This window comes from Mizuhopecten yessoensis, unplaced genomic scaffold (genome assembly GCF_002113885.1).
Source record: "Mizuhopecten yessoensis strain PY_sf001 unplaced genomic scaffold, ASM211388v2 scaffold6671, whole genome shotgun sequence".
In the NCBI taxonomy this organism is placed as follows: domain Eukaryota; kingdom Metazoa; phylum Mollusca; class Bivalvia; order Pectinida; family Pectinidae; genus Mizuhopecten; species Mizuhopecten yessoensis.
The window spans coordinates 115,732-143,731 of NW_018406666.1; the positions used below are offsets into that span (position 1 = coordinate 115,732).

At 35.0% G+C, this 28,000-nt stretch overlaps 1 protein-coding gene across 2 annotated transcripts; it reads left to right on the plus strand.

The window, feature by feature from the left end:
• The first annotated feature begins 222 nt into the window (after positions 1 to 222).
• On the plus strand, positions 223 to 27,997 carry LOC110452396 (probable palmitoyltransferase ZDHHC8). 2 transcript variants are annotated; one of them, XM_021500894.1, is made up of 8 exons: positions 223 to 384; positions 2,460 to 2,581; positions 12,609 to 12,766; positions 13,086 to 13,258; positions 13,863 to 13,965; positions 14,739 to 14,830; positions 15,774 to 15,918; positions 24,940 to 27,997. In XM_021500894.1, the coding sequence occupies exons 1-8, from the start codon at positions 293 to 295 to the stop codon at positions 26,110 to 26,112; spliced, it is 2,058 nt and encodes a 685-aa protein (XP_021356569.1). In that variant the 5' UTR covers positions 223 to 292; the 3' UTR covers positions 26,113 to 27,997. The 2 variants fall into 2 exon arrangements, with proteins under 2 accessions (XP_021356569.1, XP_021356570.1); XM_021500895.1 differs by having other exon boundaries at positions 25,060 to 27,997.
• Positions 27,998 to 28,000: the final 3 nt, after the last annotated feature.

Genomic DNA, 28,000 nt, shown 5'->3' on the forward strand with positions numbered 1-28,000 from the left:
CTATAACACTACTTTTACATATTCCTTCGCGAATAAACAATATAAGGGAAAAGACACAGAGGCGATATTTTTAGATATTTTCTATTGAAAACTTTAATAAAACTGTCTGAATTTTCTATCCTGTAACAAAATTTGTATACATAACTGACTGAGCATTCTAGAAAGAATATTGCAAGTGCACTATTTTATCTTTGAGATGCATCATTAATAGATGTACTTCGGCTCATACTGAAAATAAGGAATGCCATCTTTGTTTGTGAAATTCGTTTGATATTCCCCCAATACCCCCACCATGTCTCGTTGCGAATTTTCAACACGCATTATACCAGCAACTTGTGCCTGGACACTCCTTCTGGGGGCATCGGGGTTTTTCTTTGCATTTATGTAAGTATCTGCTTCGTACCGCAATATATGTTTTATGTTTACCGATCCCCCCCTTTCCTTCCCCCACTCCCCATGTGTATTTGTTTTGATCGTACTATAATGCCATATTAGCTACTGATGTGCAACATTTAACAGTTCAGTAGTGTATATTAAATTCTTGATAACTCAAAACGGATGTCGCGATTATTCATGTGTTGTAGAGTTAGCTGTCGGTCGCATGCATGATTATGATGGTACTCTAGCCCCTTCATCAACATCCATATCACGTGTTGATCTGTCAGTGCCATGCAAATAATGTGGTTTCTAGCGAATATGTATTAGTACAGGAATAAACGAGGTAAACACACAGAAGATAATTGTATTGCTTTTGGTTACTCAGATTTAACCATTTTCCCTACACACGTCACCAACTTATTAAATATGATTCGACTAAGTAAACATTAAATCCAGTGCTTTTGTTATTGATTAAAATGAACTGATTGTTGGTGATATTGAAGTTTTAAGACTGGCAAACAAGCAAACCTAAATGGATATGCAGGTCTGAGGATGAAACTGTAGGCAAATCTCAACAAATAATGTATAATAGTGTTTTCTTGGTCGATTCGTTATCACATTTTTTCAATACCCTACTTATATAATTAATATAAAGCATTTTGGTTGTTACAATGCTTTAAAAATATTCTTAGCAGTTAGGACTAAAACCACTTATTTCATGCTTTCGGAATCTTGAATGCAATATAAGTAGGGTCGTCATGGGTACAGAATTTCAACCCTATGTACCTGAATCTTTAAACCTGACATGTGTACTCAAAATATGTGATTCGTGCAGAACACATCACTGTTATTTAGGGGCTATGTACGTATCATCAGAAGATGCTTGAAAAATTAAGAGATTTGTACAGACTGGACTAAAAAGAAACTACATTACATTATATACTTAAAAAAATATTTATTGATGATAGCCTATATATATATCTGACATTGGGAGGAAATAAAAATACAAAACAGGTAGGGGTATATGTTGTTATTTAAAGTCAATGGCAGTCCTACTTGAATGACAGTTGTGTGTAACTGTTACATCAGATATCAATTTGTTCACCATTTTATTAAACACCTGAAATCCAAAACAAAAATAATCAGGGATGCTGTCAGTCAAATGGTGAGGAACCCCATGTAAATGCTACTAAATGGTCAGTTACTTATATTTGCTGGCCTGGTAACCCAACTAATTACTGTAACATGTACCTGCAGTAGTTCAATCAATCAGTCCATTATATTGGAGTGGTTACTGGAGAAAATATGATGTCAATCAAAATTTGAAACTTGGCTTCTTCTCATCAGCAGCTGTCAATCAAATATATATGTGATATTGGGTCGGTTATAGGAGAAAACCTGATGTCAATCAAAATATGAAATACAAATGGGTGTGGCTACTTAGCACTAGCAGCTGTCAATCAAATTTGTGACAACAAGTAGTAGGTGTGGCTTACTAATGATCAAACACCTGTTGTGGCCTGTCAATCAACTGACAATCAACTGATGGCTACTACTACTGAATGTAGTTAACCTGCCCTGATAAGGGGTTATAGAGTAGCTTTCATAGGGACAGTTGTAACAGTACTTTGATAAGAACCTACCAGGTAATAATAGTAAATGCACATGGACTGATCTGAGGTAGATGTGTATGAACACATTAATGGCTCTTTTTCCAGCCAAAAATTGTGCCAGCTATGTGTTTAAATTTTCTTTGTATTTTATCTCCTAAATTGACATTGTGTCCCATTGACTTTTAAATATTTATATTATATTTTGAAATCAAAACACCCCACTTTTTTAAATGCATACATTAATACTGGTAATTGCAAATTATTTTTATTGACAGGTATTTTAAAGACAATTCTTGATAGCCACCAACGCAAGCAAAATAGTATTTGGTAGTTTCTAAAAAAAATCTCAGTATTTCATGGATGTATTCATATGATATAATTATTTTAGTTTCTTAGAGTTAATTTGTTTCATTAACTTCCTAGATTGTAATGGAATTAATATGAGACCTTTGATTTTGTCTGTTTCAGATGTCCCTATCTGTTACATCATTTTAGCATAGCCATCCCCATCTACCAAGGTATCTTGTGTGTATTTGTCATCGCCAACTTTGGGCTAGCCACCTTTATGGATCCAGGGATATACCCCAGTGGTAAGTTGTGTTTATATTCATATTTCAGACTGAAAATTACAACTGAAATGATTTTCAGACTTAAACTCAAATTCTGTCCAATTTGTTCGGATGCTACAGAAACGTGTAGCTTGATAAATCAATGCCTGGGCCACTACACATGGATTAAGTACTAGTGTTTCCAGTCAGATTAGGATGGATGGCAGCTAGCTGTAGAATAGGTAGAAACCCAATAACTAATGGCAGCTAGCTGTAGAAAATGTAGAAACCCAATAACTTATGAATCTCTACATTGAGATATATGATAATATAATATAGCAATATCTTGAAATAAAGAGAACGACATTCTGTGTTGCATTGTTGACAAAATAGCCCTTGTCAAGTAGCCGAGACAATTGCAATGGTGCATCTTTTTAAAGTGGTTAATGGTCATGCCTCAATATAATCTTTGTAGCAGAATTGAGCAGTAAGTTTGATAGTACAAGTAAAATAAGATTTTCTTTTGGGGTGGGGGATAATATTTCAAAGTTTAGCACTTTGCTAATTTAGCCTTGCGCTAACCTTCAAAACCTTTAATTACCCCTGTTTTGAGATTTCTCTGTCTATACTTCACACAGTAGTGATAGGGTCTCTATTTATATTGTTCCAGTAAATTTAAAATTGTCTGGCACTATTCTTTGTGTTTTATGCTCCAATCAATCAAGACAGTGTTTCTCTTGGTATGGTATCCTGACTGTTTCTCTTGGGTAGTAATATACAGTAGAAATGGCCCGACTCTAATAAACAAGGCACATGTCGAGGAAATGTAAACACAGCGGATTTACCCTACACAACACATGTATACATGTATATATATTTGTAAACTGCATTACATTTACAATACATATAAAGTACTGAGAAGTGTATAAACCTCCTTTTTCTATGTATGTCATTTGTGTGAAAACCATGGTTACCACATCAAAAATTACCAAAAAATGCCAAAAATTGCTATTTTTAACCCAAAATTTGACCCCCGCAACTAGTATTTTTTTTCCTAAGCTCTGTCTGAAATTAAAGATTACCTACCTGGTTGCAGAATTATCTGGGTCCCAGTAAAGTTGTAAAACTTGATTTTTTGCAATTTTGCGTCGTGTGCTGTTGTCAAAATTTTACCTCCTGTAAAGCTAGCTTTTCATGTGTACGCACCCTTTCGGATTATGGCCAAATTTTTATTCTCGAACCAAAAAAATCTTCTTTCTTTTTTTACAAATGTGAAGCTCACATAGCCCACTTCATCATGCTTATACCAATATTAGTACAGTTTTATTTTTATATTTTTTTTACATATCATTATACAGGGGTTAGCCATTTAACAAAAATATCACCCATGGCCACAACCCTCTACTGTATACTGCTACCTTGATATTGTCTCTGATTGGGAATTACAGTGTTTTGGATTTTGTACCCCCGCTCAACTTTTTTTTGCTATTAGATGTTCCCTGATCATAAGGAAGAATGTTTCTCTTGGTATGGTATCCATATCATAGAAGACAGAGCACAGGTGTACATGTTTCATTGCATTGTCCCCTGGTCAACGAAGACAGTAGTGTGTTGTGTGCATGTACTCTGATCAAAGGAAGACTGTATTTCTATTACTAGTGATCAAGGAAGATGTAGTGTATCTCCTGGTTATATACCAAGATCAAGAAATTCAGCATTTCTTTTACTTTAGATGGGCCAATATATACACTGTTGCTGTAAAGGTGAAATTACACACTTTGGTGAGCACAACTAGCTTTTGACAGATTCTAACGATGCTATAGAGAATCACTTATTGGTCTTTAGTCAATTAACTCCTCTTGCCGGTGCCTTGGGCTTTGGCTCCGGATGGAAGAAGTAAATTGGATCAAGTATATACATTTATCAGCACCCTCGAATCTGTATAGAGTTTGACAGGCTATTTATGTCGTGATTAGCCTCTCTAGTGTCTGTCGATGTCTTACATATCCTGTATAATTCCTATCATTGGCCCACCCTTGTGGAGCATTTCTGACCATCTTTGATTCAGCACTAATGACTTCAGCATCACTAGGATTGCTTTAGTGTTTTGTCTTCTACTGGTCATCGCTGATATATTATTTTATAATCAAGAGTTCATTGCATGCATGTCTTTTTAAATAACCCAAAGCTGTAGACTGTCTGACCATTCATGTCAATGGTCAGTAAAGAATTAACTAGTTCAGTCTAAATGACATCTAACACACTTTATATATATATTGGAATGCTGTATCTATGCAACAGCATAAATGAAGGGATAGTAAGAGTTGGGGCTTATAATATGAGACCTTTTCAGGAATGTCATTACTATGTAAAAGCTGGTACTTTTTGCATATTAGGAGATACTGTCTGCTGTGCCATAAAAGGCCTCCAATTGAAGGCTCAAGTCTAGTAGAGGGGGAATTACGAAGAGCACAATATGGGGTGCTGGGTGCCTGTGTTTTCTTGACATAAAGTGGTTAAATTTCAGCACTTTCAGTGGTAAAGTGTTTTAGATATTTCAGAAATGAAGTTAAATAAATAAAATATACAGAAAAATAAGCTAAATATATTTGGTTTGAGTTTTAAGTATTACTATTTTAAGTACTGGTCAGATAATCAGATTGACACAGATGACAGTAAGGCCTGCCTAATTACCGGGTAGTAATAATATAAACCAAATTTCATATTTTCCAACCTGGACATCAAATCATATTACTTCGACATACAATGTGAGTGTATGTCAATCAACTAAGCAGAGGTCGAACTGTGTCTAATGGCAAAACTGTGGTTAGTCTAGTGGTTAGTCTATAGGGTCTGAAGGTCTGCTGTATTTAGCCATATAAAGGCAGTGTTGGTTTATCAAGTCTAGAGGGTCTGAAGGTCGGTTGTATCATGCCATGAAGACACTATGGGTTTATATATAAAATTATCAAATCTAAAGGGTATGAGGGTCTGCTATATCAAGCCGAGCCATTAAGTCAGTGTGGGTATATGCTGGGCAAAAGATTCAGTTTAATATAGGTCTATTCAAGGGAGCTGCACTACTGAGTTATTAGCTAAAAGATCCCAAGCCTGTATATATATTCTGTCTGATGGGTGCATGGAGATGATGTTATTTGTAAAAATATGCCCAGTCTGAATCCGAGTACATGTACATTTGACAATTGATAAAAGTTGTGAATGAAGGCTATATAGCTCTAGCAGATTCCTGGTACATATATATATATAGGTCTGCTAGCCTATCATATACATACAATTATTGTATTTCTCATCAACATTAAGCCTTATCATCACAGAAAAGAATTGATTTTCCTGTATATACATATATATATGGAAATCTTGACAAGGTGTAAAGAGAAAAAGCAATATCATGTCCATGTCTGGTAGTACAGTGTGTGATGGTACACAGAATATGTCAGATAGTCACGTTGAATGTTATATGTACTGACATAATTATAAGTCTACAGACAGTAGTACATTTACAGCATATGTAATTGTACACACATGTACAGAGTATATGAAAGCAACTTATAAGTAGCAATATTTTTTCATGATTTTTTATTGTTTAATTGATTTAAAAAAATCTTCATATGATAAATAATGTCTAGAAACACCACACACAACTTATTAGTATGCCCTCCGTTCGAAATTTGACATTGTTATTTCTCTTGTACACCCACTGTTACCAATCAGTTATAATGGGCCAAATTAGATAATCTTACATAATCATTAAAATGTGTTGCATGGCCAATGGATTGCTTTTTCAAGACCTTAGATCAAATGTCAAGGTCACTGTTAATATAAATTGATTTCCATTCTATAATGTGTGTCCAGTGCACGTGGGCCAACCAAACTCAAATTCAAACTAGTACTGATCTTCAGCCAATAAGTAGAATACTCATGATCATGGATCAATTCAAGCAAACTTAACCTACAAATTGCTACAGCTTTTCAGATCTGAATATCAGAGGTCAAGGTCATTTATTAAATATTATATAGAAAAATAGTTTCTACAATATAGCTTGATTTTTGGAGACTGATAGGTGTACCTACCCAGGTATTGGGATTGCTTTTCAGCTCTTAAGGGCATAGGTAAAAGTTGCTGTTACTTTTAACAAGCATTTGGATTCCACACAAAAGTTTCTGTGGACTGATATCACTCAAACTTCATAACTGATTCCTTATAAGTGGAAAAGTGCTTGTTTTGGATTGCTATTCAGTTCCAAAGGTCAAAGGTTTTATAAGGTCGCTTCTATATATAGTTCAAGTAGCCAGAAGCACTAAAACTCACTTACTCCACAAGACAAATTGTCGCTAAGTTTATTCTGCAACCCTTGAATTTACCAGTACTGGTAACAATAATTCAGCATTTTTATATGGGGCTAGTGGCTATGTTTGCTTGGTAGTCTAAATGACTAGTTGAACAGATTACTTGCTAGTGTCTACATCAATGTAATTAGAATGTAACTAGTCCAAGATTTCCTGAATGAACATCCTCAGCCTGAAACAGAAAATTTGTATATTGTAGGGGACAAAATAACACTTCATTTCAATATAAATATGATGAAGGTCTAGGAAATTTTAACAATTAAAAGGCAAGATTTCTTCTTATATTAGCAGTTTTTGTAAAGGAATATTTTGTTTTATGATTAGTCTGAGTCAAGTGACATTGTTTTGACATTTTTACAAGCCAAATGGCCTATATATGTAGATAAGGGGATTTACTAGCTAGTCTTGCACAAACCTTGTGGAAATTTACGTCACAAGCTGTCCTACAAACCTTGTGGACATTTACTTCACAAGCTGTCCTACAAACCTTGTGATTATTCATGTCACAAGCTGTCCTTCAAACCTTGTGGACATTTACTTCACAAGCTGTCCTACAAACCTTGTGGGCATTTACTTCACAAGCTGTCCTACTAACCTTGTGGACATTTACTTCATAAACTGTCCTACTAACCTTGTGGACATTTACTTCATAAACTGTCCTACAAACCTTGTGGACATTTACTTCACAAGCTGTCCTTCAAATCTAATGGACATTTACTTCACAAGCTGTCCTACATACCTTGTGGACATTTACTTCACAAGCGGTCCTACAAACCTTTTGGATATTTATGTCACAAGCTGTCCTACAAACCTTGTGGACATTTACTTCACAAGCTGTCCTTCAAACCTTGTGATTATTCATGTCCCAAGCTGTCTTACAAACCTTGTGGACATTTACTTCACAAGCTGTCCTTCAAACCTTGTGGATATTTATGTCCCAAGCTGTCTTACAAACTTTGTGGATATTTATGTCACAAGCTGTCTTACAAACCTTGTGGACATTTACTTCACAAGCGGTCCTACAAACCTTTTGGATATTTATGTCACAAGCTGTCCTACAACCCTTGTGGACATTTACTTCACAAGCTGTCTTAAAACCTTGTGGACATTTACTTCGCAAGCTGTCTTAAAACCTTGTGGACATTTACTTCGCAAGCTGTCTTAAAACCTTGTGGACATTTACTTCACCAGCTGTCCTACAAACCTTGTGGATATTTATGGCACAAGCTGTCTTACAAACCTTGTGGACATTTATTTCACAAGCTGTCCTACAAACCTTGTGGACATTTACTTCACAAGCGGTCCTACAAACCTTTTGGATATTTATGTCACAAGCTGTCCTACAAACCTTGTGGACATTTACTTCACAAGCTGTCTTAAAACCTTGTGGACATTTACTTCACAAGCTGTCCTACAAACCTTGTGGGCATTTACTTCACCAGCTGTCCTACAAACCTTGTGGATATTTATGTCACAAGCTGTCCCTTTGTGTGTCTTGTGAAGTAGCCAGCACCAGCTGGACTGAGACTGATTATTATAGTTCTTTTCATCTGGGCTTGTCACCATAAACGAAATGTGTGGTACACACAATAGAAATGTGTTGAAAAAGGTTGTCTGTGTACATTAACCATTATGTATATATGTAGGTTTACAGGAAGGCCTAATTCCCTTCTGAGCCAAGATGTGTCAATATTGAAAAAGTCAGAATGTGTTTCACACAGGGTCTTGCATCAGTCCCCCTCTTCATTCAGCAATTGTTGTTCTTGTTGAAAGTGATAGCATGATCATTCAACCATTAATGCATGGTAATTATATATATAAGGTGTTTGTGGTTGCCAGAAAGAGGTGTAATGATCTAAATAAGTTTTTAAGCACAGAATTATATTCAAGTCTCTTTATGAATGAGGAAGTGAATGGAAGCATTGTAGATGTTTGCCGTTACATTATTTGGGGGGGGGGGGTATTTGATTATCATCTCGTGATCGTCTGTGCTGCATATGTTATAGTGTACGGCACATCAATTCACACACTAGGCTGTTTTTACACCAGCATTTACATGTAAAGCACCTGTATTTACCAAAATATTGTAGCTATATAGATCTGCAACAAGTTTATTTGGCTGAATTATATAAATATATATAATAATCTATCTATATATATACCTTTGTAAAACTGACATTCTAGGAATGCTCGCAAACAACCCTTTGACATGCTTACAGTATTTCCTAGATGCTAGTCAGTGTGGTTTGAACTCCTATAGCTAGCTTCCATGTACATGAGTAGTAAAACCATTTGAACCATCAACCAGTCTAAAATAAGGCTATACAACAGTCCTTATCATGGGGAAGCTGAGTCTAAAATAAGGCTATACAACAGTCCTTATCATGGGGAAGCCCTTGGTGGACTAATCGATCATTTACATGTCAATCTGTGTTTATATAATTGCACAAGTGTGTGATCTTCAGCAAACACAACTCTTATTTAAAGAAAGAGAAAAGAAAGTGTAAAATATGTACCCCATTGAGCTTGATTTAATCCAGGTGTGTCTTGACTCATGAATGACCCCCAGAAAGGATGGCCATGTTTACTGTGCATGCCGAAGCAGCAAGTACCATTTGTTATGTTGGTTAGCTAGACAGGAGCTGTAATTACACAACAACATCATGAGTATCTATAGACAACAGGATTTTAATCCTTTACCGTATAGAAAGTTGTTTTAGACATGTTCCAAGAGAGTAACTTCAGTAATGCATAAGACCATCTTTCAAATGAACATTTGATTTTGGACAGAACAAACATTGATCTGTTACGGAATAAAATACAACTACCTAAAAATTAACAACATATAGTATACATAATTTGTATAAATCATACCCATCTGATATTAAGATATAATTCCCTCTGATTTGTACATGTGTAATAAACCGTATTTCATGTAGTTGTTGTTGTAGTGTGTTATTACCATATAACAAAGACCCCTATGATTACTGTCTAAATGTCTTGTCTAGACAGACCAGCAGCTGGAGTCCAGTGAGCCACTCGAACAGGCCCCAGTATTTAACACAGCATATAGGCATTAGTTATGGAAATCCTTTTTACATGTAAAATCCTCTACCATACATATCTGAGATACTGTTTCTACAGGTTTTTTTCTGAGCTAAGACAAGTAATGACCAGTCCATCCATACAACATCTTGATTTAACTGGCAACCATGGCCATCTGTGTTCATATGCATACCTGTCTATAGGTATTTATACGGAAGATGAGATGATCGAGAAGCCTATTATGAGGGCTGTCAATGAATTCAAAGGGGAACATATAAATATAAACTCTATCTGTTTGACAACAATTATGAAACAAGTTAATTACCACAACTTATATTAATTGCTCTTGTTGGCCCGGATGTTAGCGTGTGAGGGTCTTAATGTGTAGGTGTAGGTCTATAAGCGAGTTAAGATGAGAATGACAGTGAATTAGGGGACTTTTACAGAGAAGACATCTTAATTGGCTCCTATATATATGTGTATGTCTAGTTCAGATGAGAAAGATTTTGAGGGGGACTGTCAGGAGATAGAAATGGAACAACCTCCTTTTGCACGCATCTGTCTAGACATGTACAGTCAACAGTTGATGAAGACAATTTACATTCAGCAAAAAGCATGTAGTGGTATATGTTTTGTGCTACAGTTATTAATGGACTTTCTATCTAGATATACCGGTAGTATCTTATCACACATGGGGGAATAGGAAATTGATATATCTACCTAGGCCAATATGCAAATTTATCGGATACCTTGCTTGTTGGCAGTTATATTTTTTAGTGATTCTATATTAAATGGTTGATAGAAAACAGTCTTTTACAGTTTATTTGAAAGCTCTGTCTTATTAATGCTATTTATGTATTAAACAAGGGTTTATGGTATTTGATATGTATTATTTTTGAACTACATAATTTTTACCCATTATACATTGCATATACGGTAATATAAATGTGCGTGAAGAAGGATTTGGCGTTTTGACTGTTTTACATGGAGTTATGGAATGTATTGTTCAACTATTTTCCTGGGTTATGGCCCAGGAAACATTAATTTCTGTTCAAGATACGTATACATATACATCGTTAGCCAAGCAGGGAGTATATCTTTGTGAGCAAGCTCACAGTTTCTCTAGTTGACTCTTCCACCAGATTGTATATATATATAATATATAGATATAGATGTTGAAGTTGGCGAGAAATAGAAACACAAGATTACAATCTTAAATCCTGAATCACGGTCAATCCAAATATTCATAACTGAACATAAAATGTTAGCAAAATCATGGACTAATATATTATTGTAAATCATTTCTTACTTGGTTAAAGTACAACATGGAAAATATTGGCATGCAGTAAATGGAACTCATGGTGGAAAACGAATATTGATTTTGCAGTTAATATGTACAGGTTTCAACTCCAGAATGTTTCCTAAGCAATATTGATATGAGGACCAGACTTCAATTACACAAATATATTTGGGTACAAGTACAAGCAGCCTTCTGGGTAACAGTACTATATACATGTATCTGTGCTACAGAGACTCACGATCGGCTTGCATGTATGGACACCATTCCTTTTTATTACAGCTTGTTCTCTATAGTAAAATGGTACGCTGGTTTATTTTAAACTTGGAGAGTCTTGAAATATCTTATTTGTAACCATAGGAACTATTCAGGGATTTAATGTTTATGGTGAAACACAGTAATGTACACAGCAGTATGCAGTGTACGTAGGTGTAATCTTTTTTGCAATATTTTACGTAAACAGTGTAGAGGGTATACATTGTGTGCCTTTTCCGTCAGTATGTCTGTACATGTCTGTATATACAACATCTCGGTTAAACTTTTACATTCTAATACTTGAATACTAAAAGTCCAACTTCACCAAACTCATTAAATGGATACATCTTGTAAGGATTATTACAGCAGTTTAATAAATATAGGTCACTGTGACCTATATTTTCTGCTTTACTGACTTCTCATTTAGCTGCATTACATACTATGTACTTACCATACATCCTGAAGAGTATTACACCAATAAATAAAAAATAAATAGGTCACTGTGAGTTATACTTTTAATTTCACTGACTGAGGTTAGATTTTACATTTAATTTAGGTCCCATTTCATTAGTTAACACTACACATCGTTTTGACCTTTATTTAGATTCCAAGTCAAGTATTTTTATGTGGGATAAGGGGTATTCATTTGTCTGTGGCTTACACCTTTTTGGTGTGGCAACATTACAAATGCAGAACATTAGTACCACCTGGTAACAACAATAGTTGGGACATTTCTTTCTTTCCATACATACTGAAACCTAAATACCAGACTAATGAGTTGTTTTATCTGAAGACGCTATATTTAGCTAACCTTGATATGAAAAAATATCACTTCAATTTAATTAATTTTGCTCTCCAGGTTTTCTATTGAACTTTTTACCAGTGATTTCCAGGCAGATCCAAGGACATTTCTTAAGTCTCTCACAAATTAACAAAACATAGTTTTCCTTACCTACTTAGCTGATTGCTGGTGCTTTGTTTCAATCTGTAATAAGAACAAAGATGGGTAGATAAGGTATGATTTATTGGTGGAAGACCTAAATTGTAAAGCGTAGAAGTTACATTAATCTTATTTACATGTATTTATGTTTTATGTCATTACAGCACATGAAGATGAAGCGAGAGACGATGATTTTCGTACACCACTCTACAAAAATGTAGAAATAAAAGGAATAACTGTGCGGATGAAATGGTGTACGACCTGTCAGTTCTACCGACCCCCTAGGTGCTCCCATTGTAGTGTGTGTAATAAGTGTATAGAGGTGAGTTTACATGGACAACCCGCAACTATAATCTCAACTGTCACCCTCCCATTGTAGTGTAATAAATGTATAGAGGTGAGTTTACATCAACGATCCACAAATACCGTATACTCTCGACTGTCACCTCCCACTTTAGTGTAATGAATGCTCCATCAATAAACACAGACCTCTACGTTACTTTGTAATGTGTATAATAAAACAAAAGTATACAATTTAGGATAATTGTTACATATCTTTATCAAAGTTTAATTAAGTTGAATACATCTGAAGCAAGCGTTGTTACGATCTCTTGTTAATCCTTGTTTTGATTTTGTTTCAGACATTTGATCATCACTGCCCCTGGGTAAACAACTGCATAGGAAGGAGAAACTACCGATATTTCTTCCTATTTTTAGGCTCATTATTTTTTCATATGATCAGTATATTTTCATTGTGTCTCCTTTATGTTTTAAATCACAAAAACAATTTAAGCGACGTTGGATGTATAGTAGGGTATCCTTTTACAACAATATGTGAATACTTGTATTGTGATAAGGTCATCACTTAAAGAAATAAACACTCTGACCGACAATAACATTTTGTCACGATGAGTTTCTCTGATGAATATTTTTTCATTAACAATAATTAAGACTTGTTCATTTTATTGACAGTACATTGACAGCCGTAAAAAGATACACAAAAAATCATGGATTGGAAACTACAGAAATATCAAAGTTTCACTTTCTTCACAAACGATGTATGTGTTAAACGCGTCTTAACGTTTCTAGTCCGGACTGGTCCCTTTGTCAAGCTATGATGTACATGGTCTGTGTAGAAAGTAGAACTTTGATATTACACATATCCAAACTGTTGAATCTTATTGAAGAGATAACAGAAGTGATACTTATTGAGTAAGATACCAATTATTAAAAGCTATTTCAAGAGAGGTAATTCTAACAAAAACGTATGGTATAGTTAAGATAGCATATACATACTTAAACACTAGAATGAAGTGTCAAACAGAGTTTAAGAGTGTATAATAAAATCGTTTAAAAGAACAACATTTTAATGGATTTTTTTTACAATAACACTATGTTTTCCTTAACGTTTGTTACAGTATGATAGATATGATAATTATTGGTTTATTACTGGTCCCTGTGGGTGGCCTCACAGGGTTCCACCTCGTCCTGGTGTCACGAGGAAGAACAACTAATGAACAGGTATGTATATATGTCAACCCTCTCAAATATTTTCATGTTGTCCAAAAATGTTCAACTCATTCACTACAACAAGATTTTGAAGTTCAAATTGACGTTACCAAATGGTCAGTCTCAAAATGGGATGTCAACAATTTAGAAAAAGAAGAAAAATTAAACAGTTGAAGATATGTTGATAAAACTTCTTTCCCAAATGTCTTGTAGCACTACTAGCATCTTCATATCCAGGTCAAGAATGATAATGTAGCTAAAGTAAGCAACTTGAAATGGTTGTAAAACACATGGATAATAAGCCATTCAAAATTCATTCTTACCTCCTGTTCGGTGCTGGATGTAAATAACTTTATTTAGGCAGATTTGTCTCAAACAACATTCATTGTATTTTGACTTCTAGTATATTTCCACCATGCCAGAGACATGAAGTCGTTTGATCTTGCTCCAAGCACCTCAATAAAGACACCACCTGCGATAAGAGGCCACTTTTAATGTTCCCAATAATGGCATTGTAGTGATTTGAATGAACCTGTATTAAGACACCACCTGCGATAAGAGGCCACTTTTAATGTTCCCAATTGTAGTGATTTTATTGTGCAATGAACCTGTATTAAAACACCACCTGTACTAAGAGGCCACTTTTGGACTTCCCAACAGTTGTTTCTTATACAGGTCTGACTGCGATAGGACTAAATACACTGTAGATAAACAGTTTGTATAGTTAAGAAAAGAACATCAGCCCTTGTGTCATATAACTCTTGATGTTTGTTTTTCTGTAACAGGTAACAGGGAAGTTTAAAGGCGGACACAATCCATTTACACGAGGGTGTTCAGAAAACTGTAAATATGCCATTTGTGGGCCTCGATGGCCTAGGTAGGTAACAGCTGAGTCAAAGTTTGTATTTTGGTCAATTGACCTTTGACCTTGAATAGTTCTTGGTAGTCCATGATGTGAATGCAGTCAGTTGAAGTCCCCTATATATAATGACTTATTGTGAGTTGGATGACTGTTAAAAAATTAAAGTGGTGGAAGTCTTCTGTCCCCGAGATTCACTTAGATACTTCAAGCATTGGCTACAAAAGGGACAATCATAATTTTAAAAACTGACTTCTCCATGTGATACGAATATGTGTTTCTTTAAGTTAACAACCTGCCTATGTGTTAGTTCATATATAAACTTTTTTTTATATAAGGGTATTTATAAAGCCAACTTGTCTCAACCTGCATGTGTTAGGTCATAAATAAAGAATTTGTAAGGATATTTTACTTCATAATTCATGCTCCAGATAATACTATTTTGTGAAAAAAGCGAACCATTCCAATGCCTTGCATATATATTTACAGAATTATTCATTGTTTATTATTAAAAGGCCAGTATTAAAAAATTGTATGTGAACAGACGAATATGGTATGTTAACAGACTAAAATTGTATGTTAACAGGCTAATATTGTATGTTATCAGGCTAAAATTGTTTGTTGACATGCTAATATTGTATGTTAATAGGCTACTATGTTATGTTATCAGGCTAAAATTGTATGTTAACAGGCTGATATTGTATGTTATCGGGCTACTATGTTATGTTATCAAGCTAAAATTGTATGTTAACAGGCTGATATTGTATGTTAGCAGACGAATATGTTATGTTAACAGGCTAATAATGTATGTTAATAGGCTAATACGGTATGTAAACAGGCTAATATTGTATGTTAACAGACTAATAGTGTATGTTAACAGACGAATATGGTATGTTAATAGGCTAATATTGTATGTTGGGCTAAAAATGTATGTTAACAAGCTAGTAACATTTGTTTACAGACTTGTATCGTATGTGCCTAAGACGAGGACTGTTCAAATAGACTCTGCTAAGGTAGTGTACCAGGCCGCAGACAAAGATATCAAACTTTACACAGACGCAAACACCAACGGGGTCAAACGTAACACAGCAGTTGTCAACCGAAATGTAAGTACACAAGGGGCATAACTCCTCTCCCCAATACAGACACTAATCTGTTCATAGACATTGATCTAGTCCCATACACATAAAGATATCAATCTAACCTCAGGGTTTTTCTGATAGTATTCACATGGATTCTTTTCAGAAATAAAAAAAATGTTGTAGGAAACATTTATCTACACCAAAGATTTATTTCTCATACACTTGTACTTCGTATTATGAAAGTAATGAAATCTTGTATTAACATTTATTACCAATACTAGTAAATGTCTTGTTACTGGATTCTATCAAAGTCGGTTTTAGTTTAAAACTACATTGTTTTAAAAAGGTATTAAATGATTTCAGTGTATGACAGATGACATTTCTTTGTCCAAGTCTTCACATTTCTTTGGTGCAATTAATTTTTTCTCTATTTTTTTTTTAATACTATCGACAGTTCCTTAATTCCTCCTTTCATGTAAAATGAAAACAATTCCACATCAAAGTTGTTTTGAAATTGTATTTATCCATATAGGTGATGAAGTGTAGTATGAAAATTTTACCTATTCTGGTTGGTTATTTCTGGCGTTTTAGGATAGAGAGGAGATAGATCAGTTTCTAATATAACTAGATGTGGAGGAAGGTAAGAAGACTACCAGGTCAGGGGTGTCAAACACACCCCTGCAAATATCATATCAGACCAGGTGAGGGGTGTCCAACACCCATACTGCAAATATCATAGACAGGCACACACACGTCTTATCAATTGATGTCTACAAACTAAATTCATCTTTCAAAATCAATTTTATTTTTTTATCCTTTGGTCAAACTGATAATTCTGAATACTAAAACCATTTCTCTTGAAATTGTCATTATTTATTGATGTTTTTTTTTATGATTTTTAAGTTTTTGATCTTCAGTCTTTAGATTTAGAATGTTCACTTGAAAAAGTTCAAGACAACCGTCATTTTCCCTTCAATAGAAAATGATAGAACAAATTGTGTAGAAGTCTGAGAACATGTTTTCATGAGAGAATCTCGCCAGTGATATCTTAAGTAGGATATTGGACAACCCTGACAATGATCATGAAGCTGAACAGGGTGGAGTCTAACATTACGGAGTGACCTCCCCTAGATTGCAACTCTCTTCGTCGATCTGTCACTAACAAGGCCTCCAAAGCTCTATATCTAGCTCCCTGTCTGCCTGTCATGCATCACTTTAATACTGGTTTTCAAACTTTCATAATATTTTTCTGACTGCAGCACAGCTTCTAAAGAAGTCTATGTTATTTATCAATAATGTGACAAAAGCAACTTATGCCTTAGTAAGTAAAAATTATAAAAACTCTCTCATAATGTCCCTTTAATTTTCTGTAATGTACAATTCCTGGAAATAATCCATATATTAAGAGCTCATATCTATTTATATTTATGCCATTTGCATTCATTAACTTGATTTCACACATTGAAATTTTCTATATATGTATAAATAACATTATAATTTATTTTTAATTTTAAAATCTTATTAAAGAGCTTAATATTCTTGTCAACTTTTATGTTATGAATTCATATATCTACTACTGTGTCAATAGTATAACTGTGACTTTGGTAATGTTATATCAACCCTGTATAACAAGTAGCAGGCAGGCATCATCCTTAGTCTGTCTTATATATATAGTCACAACACTTCTGTAAAGTTCCTGTGTACACCTCTTCCCTTTACTCATTCACCTCTACATTATTGAAATGGACTTTGATTTGGTAAGGTTCAAATATGGCTTTAGGGATTAATTGGTTAATGTATACAGTAGCTATGAATAGCATCATCTAGCTACTCAATGGAAGTATAGCTGTTAATATTTTTGAATAAAAACATTCCACATGTTTCATGGTGGCCTTTTTTCTTATTTTAACAAAGTAAAGGCTAAGAATTAGGCAGGCTGCTGTAAAGAATGCTTGTTATTAGTCCATGTTTCTTAGAAGAATATCTCCAATTGGAATCATATCAGCAATTAGATTAAAGAGAAAAATCAAAATCTCAAGTTATAATTTATAATATACAGTATATGTATAGCCCCCAAGATAACATGTAAATCAAATCATATATCACAATGTTTATTTATACAACTTTCTCCATCTCTGGTGTAGATAAATGTTTTCTTGTTTGAATTTGCAGTCTTTTTTGAAAGTTTAAAAAAAAAGATTTGAATATTCATTAGCAAGAATGATGAAGTAAGATGTATGTTTTTTCCTCCTTTTCTTGCATTCAAAGTAGGGCCTGTTACCATTTTAAATGATAATTGATATTCAGTTTTCATAAAAGATGCAGTATCATTTTGTTTTTGTGTGTACTACATACTGATAATGCTTCAGCTGACGTGGGTTACAAGCAGTAGTATCTGTACAAGACTGTACGAGGTTTAGAAACAATGTACATGTTATATAAGTTGACAAGTTTCCACTAGAAACAGCCACAGAGACAGCACAAAAATCTTCTTTATATTGGGATATTATATTGAGAACACAATTTTACAGGCAAATTGACACAGTGATATCAGATTCATATATATATTGTTTAACATTGAATTGTACGAAAACCATGAACATTGTGATCAGTGAGTGTTGAAATTGGACAATAATTTGTTTGAACAGATACATTGTGGAAGGTTTCTTTGTGGCTGTTTTAGCTTCGGTTGATGATATGTATTGATATTTGGTATGTTACATAATCACCACAGCACCAGATGACAGTTAGTGATGGTCTGTTTGTCTCTGAATGCTGAAACAAATCAAGTTTAATTTTCATTCCTGTTTTAAAGCAACTTAAATTGTTTCAATAGTGTTAGTTTTCACCTATTCAGTATTGCCATCCAATGGAATATTTCTTGATGACCGTACAATTGAATGGCCTAGTATCTGGTGCTGTGATGAAGTTGTTGGGATGTCTGGTACAACATAACAAGTATAGTAATCTTGTTATTTAACAGTGTTCTTGTCTTTATTTGCAGTGTTCCCTGATTTCATTTCCATTACTCAAACGTAGCCATGCCATTCTACTGTAGGTCGTTAACAGTCCTCGCTGTATTCCCTCCCTACAAAGGGCAGAAACTCTTGACATTCTACTGTAGGTCGTTAACAGTCCTCGCTGTATTCCCTCCCTACAAAGGGCAGTAACTCATGACATTCTACTGTAGGTTGTTAACAGTCCTCGCTGTATTCCCTCCATACAAAGGGCAGTAACTCATGACATTCTACTGTAGGTCGTTAACAATCCTCGCTGTATTCCCTCCCTACAAAGGGCAGTAACTCATGACATTCCTAGAGATGTTTTGTTTTTGATAGAATGAGTACTGAATATTTAAAAATAAATGAACTTGCATACCTGAATATCGAAATCTATATTCATTTAGGTATTAGGTGGAGTGACACATCTACCTTGTAATGTGATACACAAAGCTGGTTCAATACTTACATGTATTTTATGGTACAATGATAATGCCTGAAAGGAAATATTTTCGTTCTCTAAATGAATTACATCGTTTGACATATTGTAATGTCACATAGGTTACATGTACTTCCAGATTTATTGCAAACATTAACAGAACCAGGAGGAAATATCAGGGTGAATAGAGTAAACTGTGGTATACTTTCATGCTTAATAGAAGATATACCTACCACAGTCAGGATTTCACATAAAAGTTCATGTTTACCTCCCGAGAAAACTGAACAGGATGATTAGTTTTCAGGGCTTTATCGGGGACCATTTTGTGGCTGAATTTCAGCCCTATTTACAATGTAAAATGTTGCTATTATTTCCCAAGTGCTCCTTGAAGTTTCTAAATCTCGAAAAAAAATAAATTATTCCCAACTAGTTGCATTGTGATGACAATGAAACACCATCATCGAAAATAAAGTAATCTTTCATATATAAGGACATTTTAGTCTTAAAGATGATACATTGTAAAAAAATAAAGACCGTACCTAGAGCTGTAGAATTGCTTGGCTGAGTTTGACTATTGATTTCTGTGTATCTACAGCTGTAGATCTATCTCCGAAGTGTCGCAGACTCTGCTATCACTGCATGTCTTCAGTCATACATGCATGCCATCTTGTTTTTCTATTTTACTTGATAGTGAAATAGATTAACCGTATCATAAATAGCAGTTTTGACCTCTTTCATTGAATATAAATGATGAAATAATATTTTGATGAAAAATGTCATAAGAAAAGCATCACAATATTTTTTTCTAACCTCTATTTCACCTTTGAGGTTTTGCTATATTCATTTTCATTTGTTTGATTTTCTTTTTTACAGTTTTTAAGTAAGATGTAGAATGCCTATAATACTTTTGTTTTCAGCATCAGTTTTCTTAGTTTTGCAGTGAATGCCTGTACAAGACATTATAAGATGTGTTCATATTTAGCTAGATAGATCTCAGCTGAAATGTCTATCACAGAGTCAAAAACAATTCAATTTGTCTGTTCAATTTTTACTTCAACTACGTTTGTGAAGGATCTTTGTGATGTCCATTTCAGTGTTTACTTCGGCATGCTGACTTAATCAGGGATTATTTAATGCATACACAGAGCTTAATTACATATTTTTTGTACTTCCAGAAATATACTGTTGTTGTACTTCTGGCAGTGTGATGGTGTACAGATGTATACTGTTTTCATGCTCCCAGGAGTATGTATTGTGTCTGAACTGTCCAGGGTCTGTGACATCATCAGTCATCCAGTAGGCCTTGTCATGGGTCACTAACTGTGCCCCCCTCCAATTATAAGTCCTGCTCCAAAAGTTCACTAACTCAGCTCATCATCACTAATTCAGTTGAAGGTTCCTCATTAACTCACCTGTAGAAGGCACCAATAGTATGTGACAGATATTATCACTTTATCATACCTTCATTAGTATTAATTAAAAGGGAATATGAAAAAACTTCTCCCCTTTCATCGATATGAATTTCTAGATTTCGTTTTTGGTAACACAGAACTATAGACACAACCACAAATTTTTCTTTAGTCAATATAAATTTCTATAGTCTGTTTTTGGGAACATAGAACTACAGACACGACCACAAGACACCTAGCTAGGGTCTAAATTGGGATGTGCATTGAGTTTAGAATCATTTTAGCTGTTGTTTATGCATACTGGTACATCCATGTGTGATGAGGTACGGCAATGTTTAAATGTCCACTATCAATGTAATACATACCACCTTCTGTAGTTTATGTTACAATACTCGTTGTCTGCTTCCTCTGTGTAGTGCTGGCTCAGACCCTTGATTCTGACTACAGAAACTAGATAGATTTACAGGGCTAAATTTTGCTGCTTTTATGTTTTTTTCACATTCGTGAATGGTAAATTATTATTATGATGCTTACATATAATTGTTTTCTAGGATTGCTAAACTTACCTAAAACATCAATCCTATTTGGCAACAAAACTTTGGGGGGAAAGACGTGTACGTAGAGAAGAGAATTCAGTCAAATTTATTTAAATTCAAAACAGTACAAAAGCAGAAGGATATTAACTTGCTATTTAACTCTGTAGTGAAATTAATGTCCTAAAATATATCTGGGACAAGTTTCCACATGTTGCTTTTCGTGTTGTTTGATGTGAGTTTAATTTGCTTCTAGAAGTGTACTAACTTTTGCCTCTCCAGTTTTATACTCTGGTTGGAAGATAGAACTTAAACAAACACTACTGAAAATAAAGGGTAGGTAATTTGCATCAGGTTTTGTAGAATGGTTGTGATCTGGTGTTCCTAACCTTAAAGTCAATTAACCTGTTATTGTAAGGGGAATAACTGACAGTCTAAGTTATTGGAAGGGAAGCACTCCAAAGTTTCAATAGAATAAAAGTAGAAGGAAAAGTAGCAACTCCTGATCCCTGATTTCCATAAGTATATGTTTCTCTTTCCTAGTTTTTGACTGGTGTCTGTGTCACTCGAAGTGTAAGATTTAGATCGGGCTCAATTACTAAGTGTAACAAGTACTATTGAATAATGCTGGCATTCTGAATATAAATGCAGTGTTAACACTTACAATATGAAACCATAGGGCTATATATATGTATTATGTACAATGTATATTGCTGGTTTGTCTTGGTGTCCCTGCTTATATATATATATCCTGCTTCATTCTGGTGGCGTTATGTCATCTGCGCTAACGCTGATATTACCCAACTCATCATCGTCTGACAACATCATTGTGCATCATTGGTATATAGTTTTACTACAAAAACTTTCAGGAGAAAAGTAGGTATCCCAACATAGTTATCACCTCATTCTTGCTACTTTTTATGTCTTAAACAATCCTAGCTTGTCAACTCATGTTAACGTTAACATCCCTAAAACCTTATGACATTTCGTAACCAAGAATTGATCCCATATACTCACCCAGTCCCCATGGCTACTCATACCTGGGTTTTGTTGACACTTTGTAGTAAAAAGTCTGTAATGTTGGTCACTCAATTCAGCATGTAATTAATATCAAATTCAATGAAGATTGATTTTTTTTTATTTTACAACATTTATAGCAACACCTAAATAAAGCCAGAGCTGTGATTATGTGGAAGCTCTGTGTATGTACTTGACCGCATGCTTCTAGATCAGCAGTAGATCTTCACTGTACTTATTTGACAGTAGATGGTCACCATTTACTTACCCAAATATGACATGTTATATGACTAAAACAACAATGTTCTGGTCTTTTTAAAGTATTGATTTGATCCATTAGTATCAAATAAGAATGCGAGCACCTAGTTAGTAGTAAATCTGTTGTTAAATGTGCCATGTATATGACAATAGCCCTAAGTTATTTACAGAGGCCAGATTTAAACAGTTTATGATACATAACTCATTTATGAAAATGCAACAGTACACAGCTTTTGGAGACTCAATATTATCATTTAAATCTTTTTTTTTTTTTTTAGAGTAACCTCCCTTCAACATACTATAGTGTCTAACAATGGATCGATGTTGAGAAAATCAGCTTTGCAAAAAGCAGCAAGGTTTAGAATAGGCAATGTGATTAAAGTCATTTTTTTATTAAAACTTTGGGCATTGGTTTTATCTTGGATCAGAAATTAACCTTGGGGATGTCATATTTAGGTATGTGTGTTTGTTGTATTGTCTATGCATGCTTTGGTAACCAGTAACATTAACCCTTTCACCACTGTAGACCAAAATGGACTCTTCCATATCAATGCATGGTAGAGTCTAACTGTAGACCATAATGGTCTCTTCCATATCAATGCATGGTAGAGTCTACTAAAGTTACATAGGGGTGAACGAGTTAAACCTGACACTGCATGTTAAGAACCAACAGTGACAATTTCTAAAATTTGATTTCTTGAACAAATGTATACTGAAGGACAAGTTCCAAGGTCACTGGCACTTAACATGTAACGTCAGGTGTATGCTTGCAGTAGTATAGTGTATTACAGAGTAGCTTTACAGAAGTACAACCTGGCCATACCTCCTGTAGTTTATCACCAAGTACTTTTTCACCCTATATCTGAAGAAAAAGTTTAGAAAAACACCTATCATTCCAGGTCTGTTTTGTGACACTCTAACAAAACCCGTCAAAGCCAAAAATTTGTTAAGTAGAAAAAAGAAAAGAAATCCCTGCATCAGACATTGAATAAGTCCTTGAGTTGCCTCCCTTCATTCAAATAGCTAAGACATAAACAAAACTGCTTTATACTTATGCTTCTGTAATTAAAATAGCTGGCAAATTTAGATTTGGTTTGTGAAATTGGCTGTTATAGTTATTTAATAATACTGACTTGTTACTTAGTGACAAACAAGTTTTGTCTTTGAAATGAGGTTTTCTGTGAAAGATCGTTTCTTGTCGATTTTTGGTAGGTATTTTTCAGCAAATTGTTATTCTTTTCTGATATCTAAAGGCAAATAACTTGTGAAGAGGATGATATGTAATGGCTATGACATTTCTGTGTATTGAAACAGTCCACAGCATAAGTAAATCAAAGTCGACTCATGTGTTACCATTTACTGAATCAAATACACATTTATCACCAGGTGAATATTGTTATACTAAACATTATCTATATAACAGCTACTTAGATCATTGTACTTTTAGCACTTACTTTTTAATTTGATTTCTCTTGTGGTAGATAATGAAAAATCGGAACTTCATTATTTCGTTAAAATATCTAAAACTATCATATCTTTCCAATGAAATATTGCCAAATATTGAGGGGAAACCATTTTGAAAAGAAACCTACAGTCTTTATATATGTTCCACATTGGTTAAATGAGGCATGCCACCGCCAGGTTTTACTGCTGTGTATAGTTTATATTTTACTATGCTTTAATGCCTTAACTACTTTATTCATTTTCTGTTTTTTATTTCTCCCTCACTTTTCTTTTTTATTTCCCTCGGAAGACAACTGCTGAAGCTTAAGAATTTTGTTTATCTCTCTCAAACTTTGATTTTGTTATTCAAGAAAGTTAAGTTTGTTTTCTGTGCTTTCCCCACTATGATTTGACGATAGTGGTATAAATATAACTAGATGATGAAATGATATTTGAAGGAAATCAAAAATATTTATGTTATGAAATAAATGATATTTATGGTACCTAGTTTTGTTGAACAAATGAATAGTAACAATTAGAAATGAAATTTGACAGCAGTTGTCTCCCTTAGCAATAGATACCTCCTTCACTAACGGCCTGGTGTTTTTCTTCTGCATTCCAGGGCGTTACCACCATGGTATAGCACACCGGCCTTACTGGTAGTGTAGGCATATCAACCTTCTGCCTGCCCACTCACACATATAGCGTGGCTTCACGCCCGCCCAGGTGTCGGGGCTTAGCCTATTTATAGAGTACCTGCTCCTGTTTCGCACCGCTGATTAGCATACCTCTTCATGCTGCAGGAACTGTACCAGTATTACACTTACAGGTTTACAGCAGGTCTGGCCGAAGTTTTGCAGTTGTGGGTAGTTAAGTGGGATTGGGCTGAGTTAGAGGTATGTAGGTATATATAATAACGAGCTGTGTGCCTCTGTTCCTTCCCCCAGGCCCCCCTCACCACACTCCTTCTGGACGATGAAGACTCACAGAGCTTGGACAGCCAGACAAGTCTAGGGGCTAATATCCGCTCAGACTCTTACACAAATCTTTTTGACACTTCCCAACAGTCTGTGTCGACACTGCCTTCACAGCCGACATCCGTGGGTGCAACACTTCATGCGAATCACACCAATCACACAGCACAGCGTGGATCTCCCAAGGTGCTTCAACCAAGAAACTATTATGACCGATCGTCTCCGCAGAGAGGGCGACGAGGCATGTCAAAGGCACCTATGGCCACACCTGAAGAATCTCTAATCGCTACCTCACCAATGGATAAAGGGATTCCACCCAGACATGCTCTAAATAGTCCGGGGTCTGAGCGTGCCCCGTATATATCCAATGGGCGGCAGAGCAACAGTAAAGGCCAGTGGAATGAAGGATCACGTTACCAGCCATATGAATCCCAACAGAAGCGCCCTGGAGATTCCCAGTTCCAAATAAGTAGTTCTCAGTCATACCCTGCCCAACTGAGGGCAGGGGGCTCTACTGCCCCTAAATCAAGTGCTTCAGCTCCCCAGTATCCTCCCACAGGTTACAGTGCTCGCTCATACAAAAACAATGGCTTCACAAGTGGTGATCGTGACACCCCTCGTGGCCGTGAGCGGGTACCACACAGTAGATCTGATAATATCTCCACAGGGCGACCGTATACTGCATCCAATCAGTCCAGCTCTGACATACGACCCAAACGCTCTTATGAAGCGCTTCCCTCTGATCAAAAACGGTCACACTCATCACAACAACCCACAGTGCCCAAATCTCGGACACTGCCGACCCAGGGGGCAGAACCCTATTTTCCAGACGACGACTACAGAGCTAACCCAAGGCGCCCGATGTCATTTGTGAAAGCTTTAGAAATGAGTGAAATTGTAGAACAAAAAGAAAAACAGCAACAACAAGTACAAAAAACACCACCTCAAAGTACTGCTTTCTCAAATAGTTCCTATTCAAATATAGCCAGTGGAGGCAGCGAGAGACACTCCCGCCCAGGGAGATCAGTCCCTCTCCAGGGGGGCCGGTCAGCCCATCCTCCCCACGGACAACCTCGGGGCAGAGACAGAAGTCGGGATGACAAAAAAAAGAGTCTGTATGACTCTAGCTTTGAAGTGTCAGTGTGATAGTACATGTTAATTAATGACACTTCAGGCAATTTGTAACAGCTGTTGTGATTGGTGGACCTTCCTGTCTGTTTGCATTTTGATAATTCATTTTAAAAGAGACATCATCATTGGTCCATTTGTGTACCATATGATGTATGAATGAATCCTTCCACTTTTAAATTCAATGTTTTTTCCATCCTTTATAGATATATAGGATGGAAGCGTGTGTGGAGTGTGTTATAATGGAAGTATGTTTTTAGGTATGACTGTGTATGTACAGTGTTTTCCTATATTAGGGGAAATTTACTCTTGTAAATTATAGAACAACAATTGTGAGGAAAGTTTATTGTTTATTTATCATTATGTATAAATCTTGGACCAGTCTTTACTCAGGCTCGTATGATGATTCCAGTTCCAGTACGGAGCCATTTGATATAACAAAAATAGGTGAGCAAGGTTGACAAATACAAAAATTTCTTAAATTATGTGATTTTCAAAAATCCTAAGATTTGTTGACTTCTGAAACATTTAAATCTGGTCACTGTACAGTTGTAATATTGTCTGTTGGGATGGACAATCATGTAGATATTGATAAACTCCAAATTTGATGTTGTTAATACAAATCACCATATGTTTGTCCCGAGAGATAATTGGTCCATCGTGTGTAAGTACAAATAACCATATGTTTGTCCCGAGAGATAACTGGTCCATCGTGTGTAAGTATAGATAAGTTACATGCCTGTTAATACAAATCACCATATGTTTGTCCCGAGAGATAACTGGTCCATCGTGTGTAAGTATAGATAAGTTATATGACTGTTATAAGATTCTAAGCTTGTTTTTCACCAATCAGATTTTATATTGCTAAATATGGCTTGTACCAAAAATAATAACGCATGAGTTTAAGGTATATCAATGGATTAAATTTGTCAGTTAACTTATTTGCTTCTATTAAGTTGTCTTCCCTGGCACTGATTTAATTCATAGACATGCATCTGGATCAAATATTGAATACTTGAACATTAAGGGTCAGTATCATATGTAAAAAATATTTCAAAATTACTTATACATTTGTACTGTATTCATTGTACAGAGAGCTTGGTATCAGGTATACCCCCTTAATTTAGAATGGGTTAGATCACGGAAAGCAGTATATATTCTACAACTGTAGGGAAACTGGTATAAAGAAAACTTGCATAAATTTATAAATTTATATTTCCTATTAAAATTATGATATTCAATATAGGCATAAAAATATATCTGAGGAAGTCTTTCAAGTTTTTTTCATGTTCAAAACAGTTATGATAATCCCCCATCCTATCCCTTATATTCAAATCAGTAAGATTGCCTTTTTCATTTTTTTCCGATAACTTTTCGAATTATAAAAACAGTTTTGGTTGTTATTTCCACCATGTCTCCATTCTTGAGTTTAAAGCTTGATATCCCACTTCATATATTGTTAATTATATAACGTTGATACCTTTTATGGTTTTCTCAAATGAAAGCTAAGCAAGCTACATTGTATGTGATTTTCAAGAATCTGCTATCATATTGGTTTGATGATCTAAATAATTGAACCCTTTTCAAATCTTTATTGTGTGCTAATTTATCATGATGGTAGTTGCAAGGATGAATATAGTACCGTGTATAAGCAAATGATGTTTAGATTAAATCAAATTATTCAGAACTGGCCTTTGTGCAATTGTTCTACAAATGTATTTAAATGAAAGAATGGATGGGGGTGGGGGTGTCACAAATTTTCTGATGGTTTTTTTTATATGTTACAGAATTTCATGATTGATTTGTATATTAATTGACCAGTTGGTGGGGAAGATATGAACTTGCATGACTTGTATCAGTTTTCACAGAACGAACCAGTTACATTATTTGTCATATACATGTACAG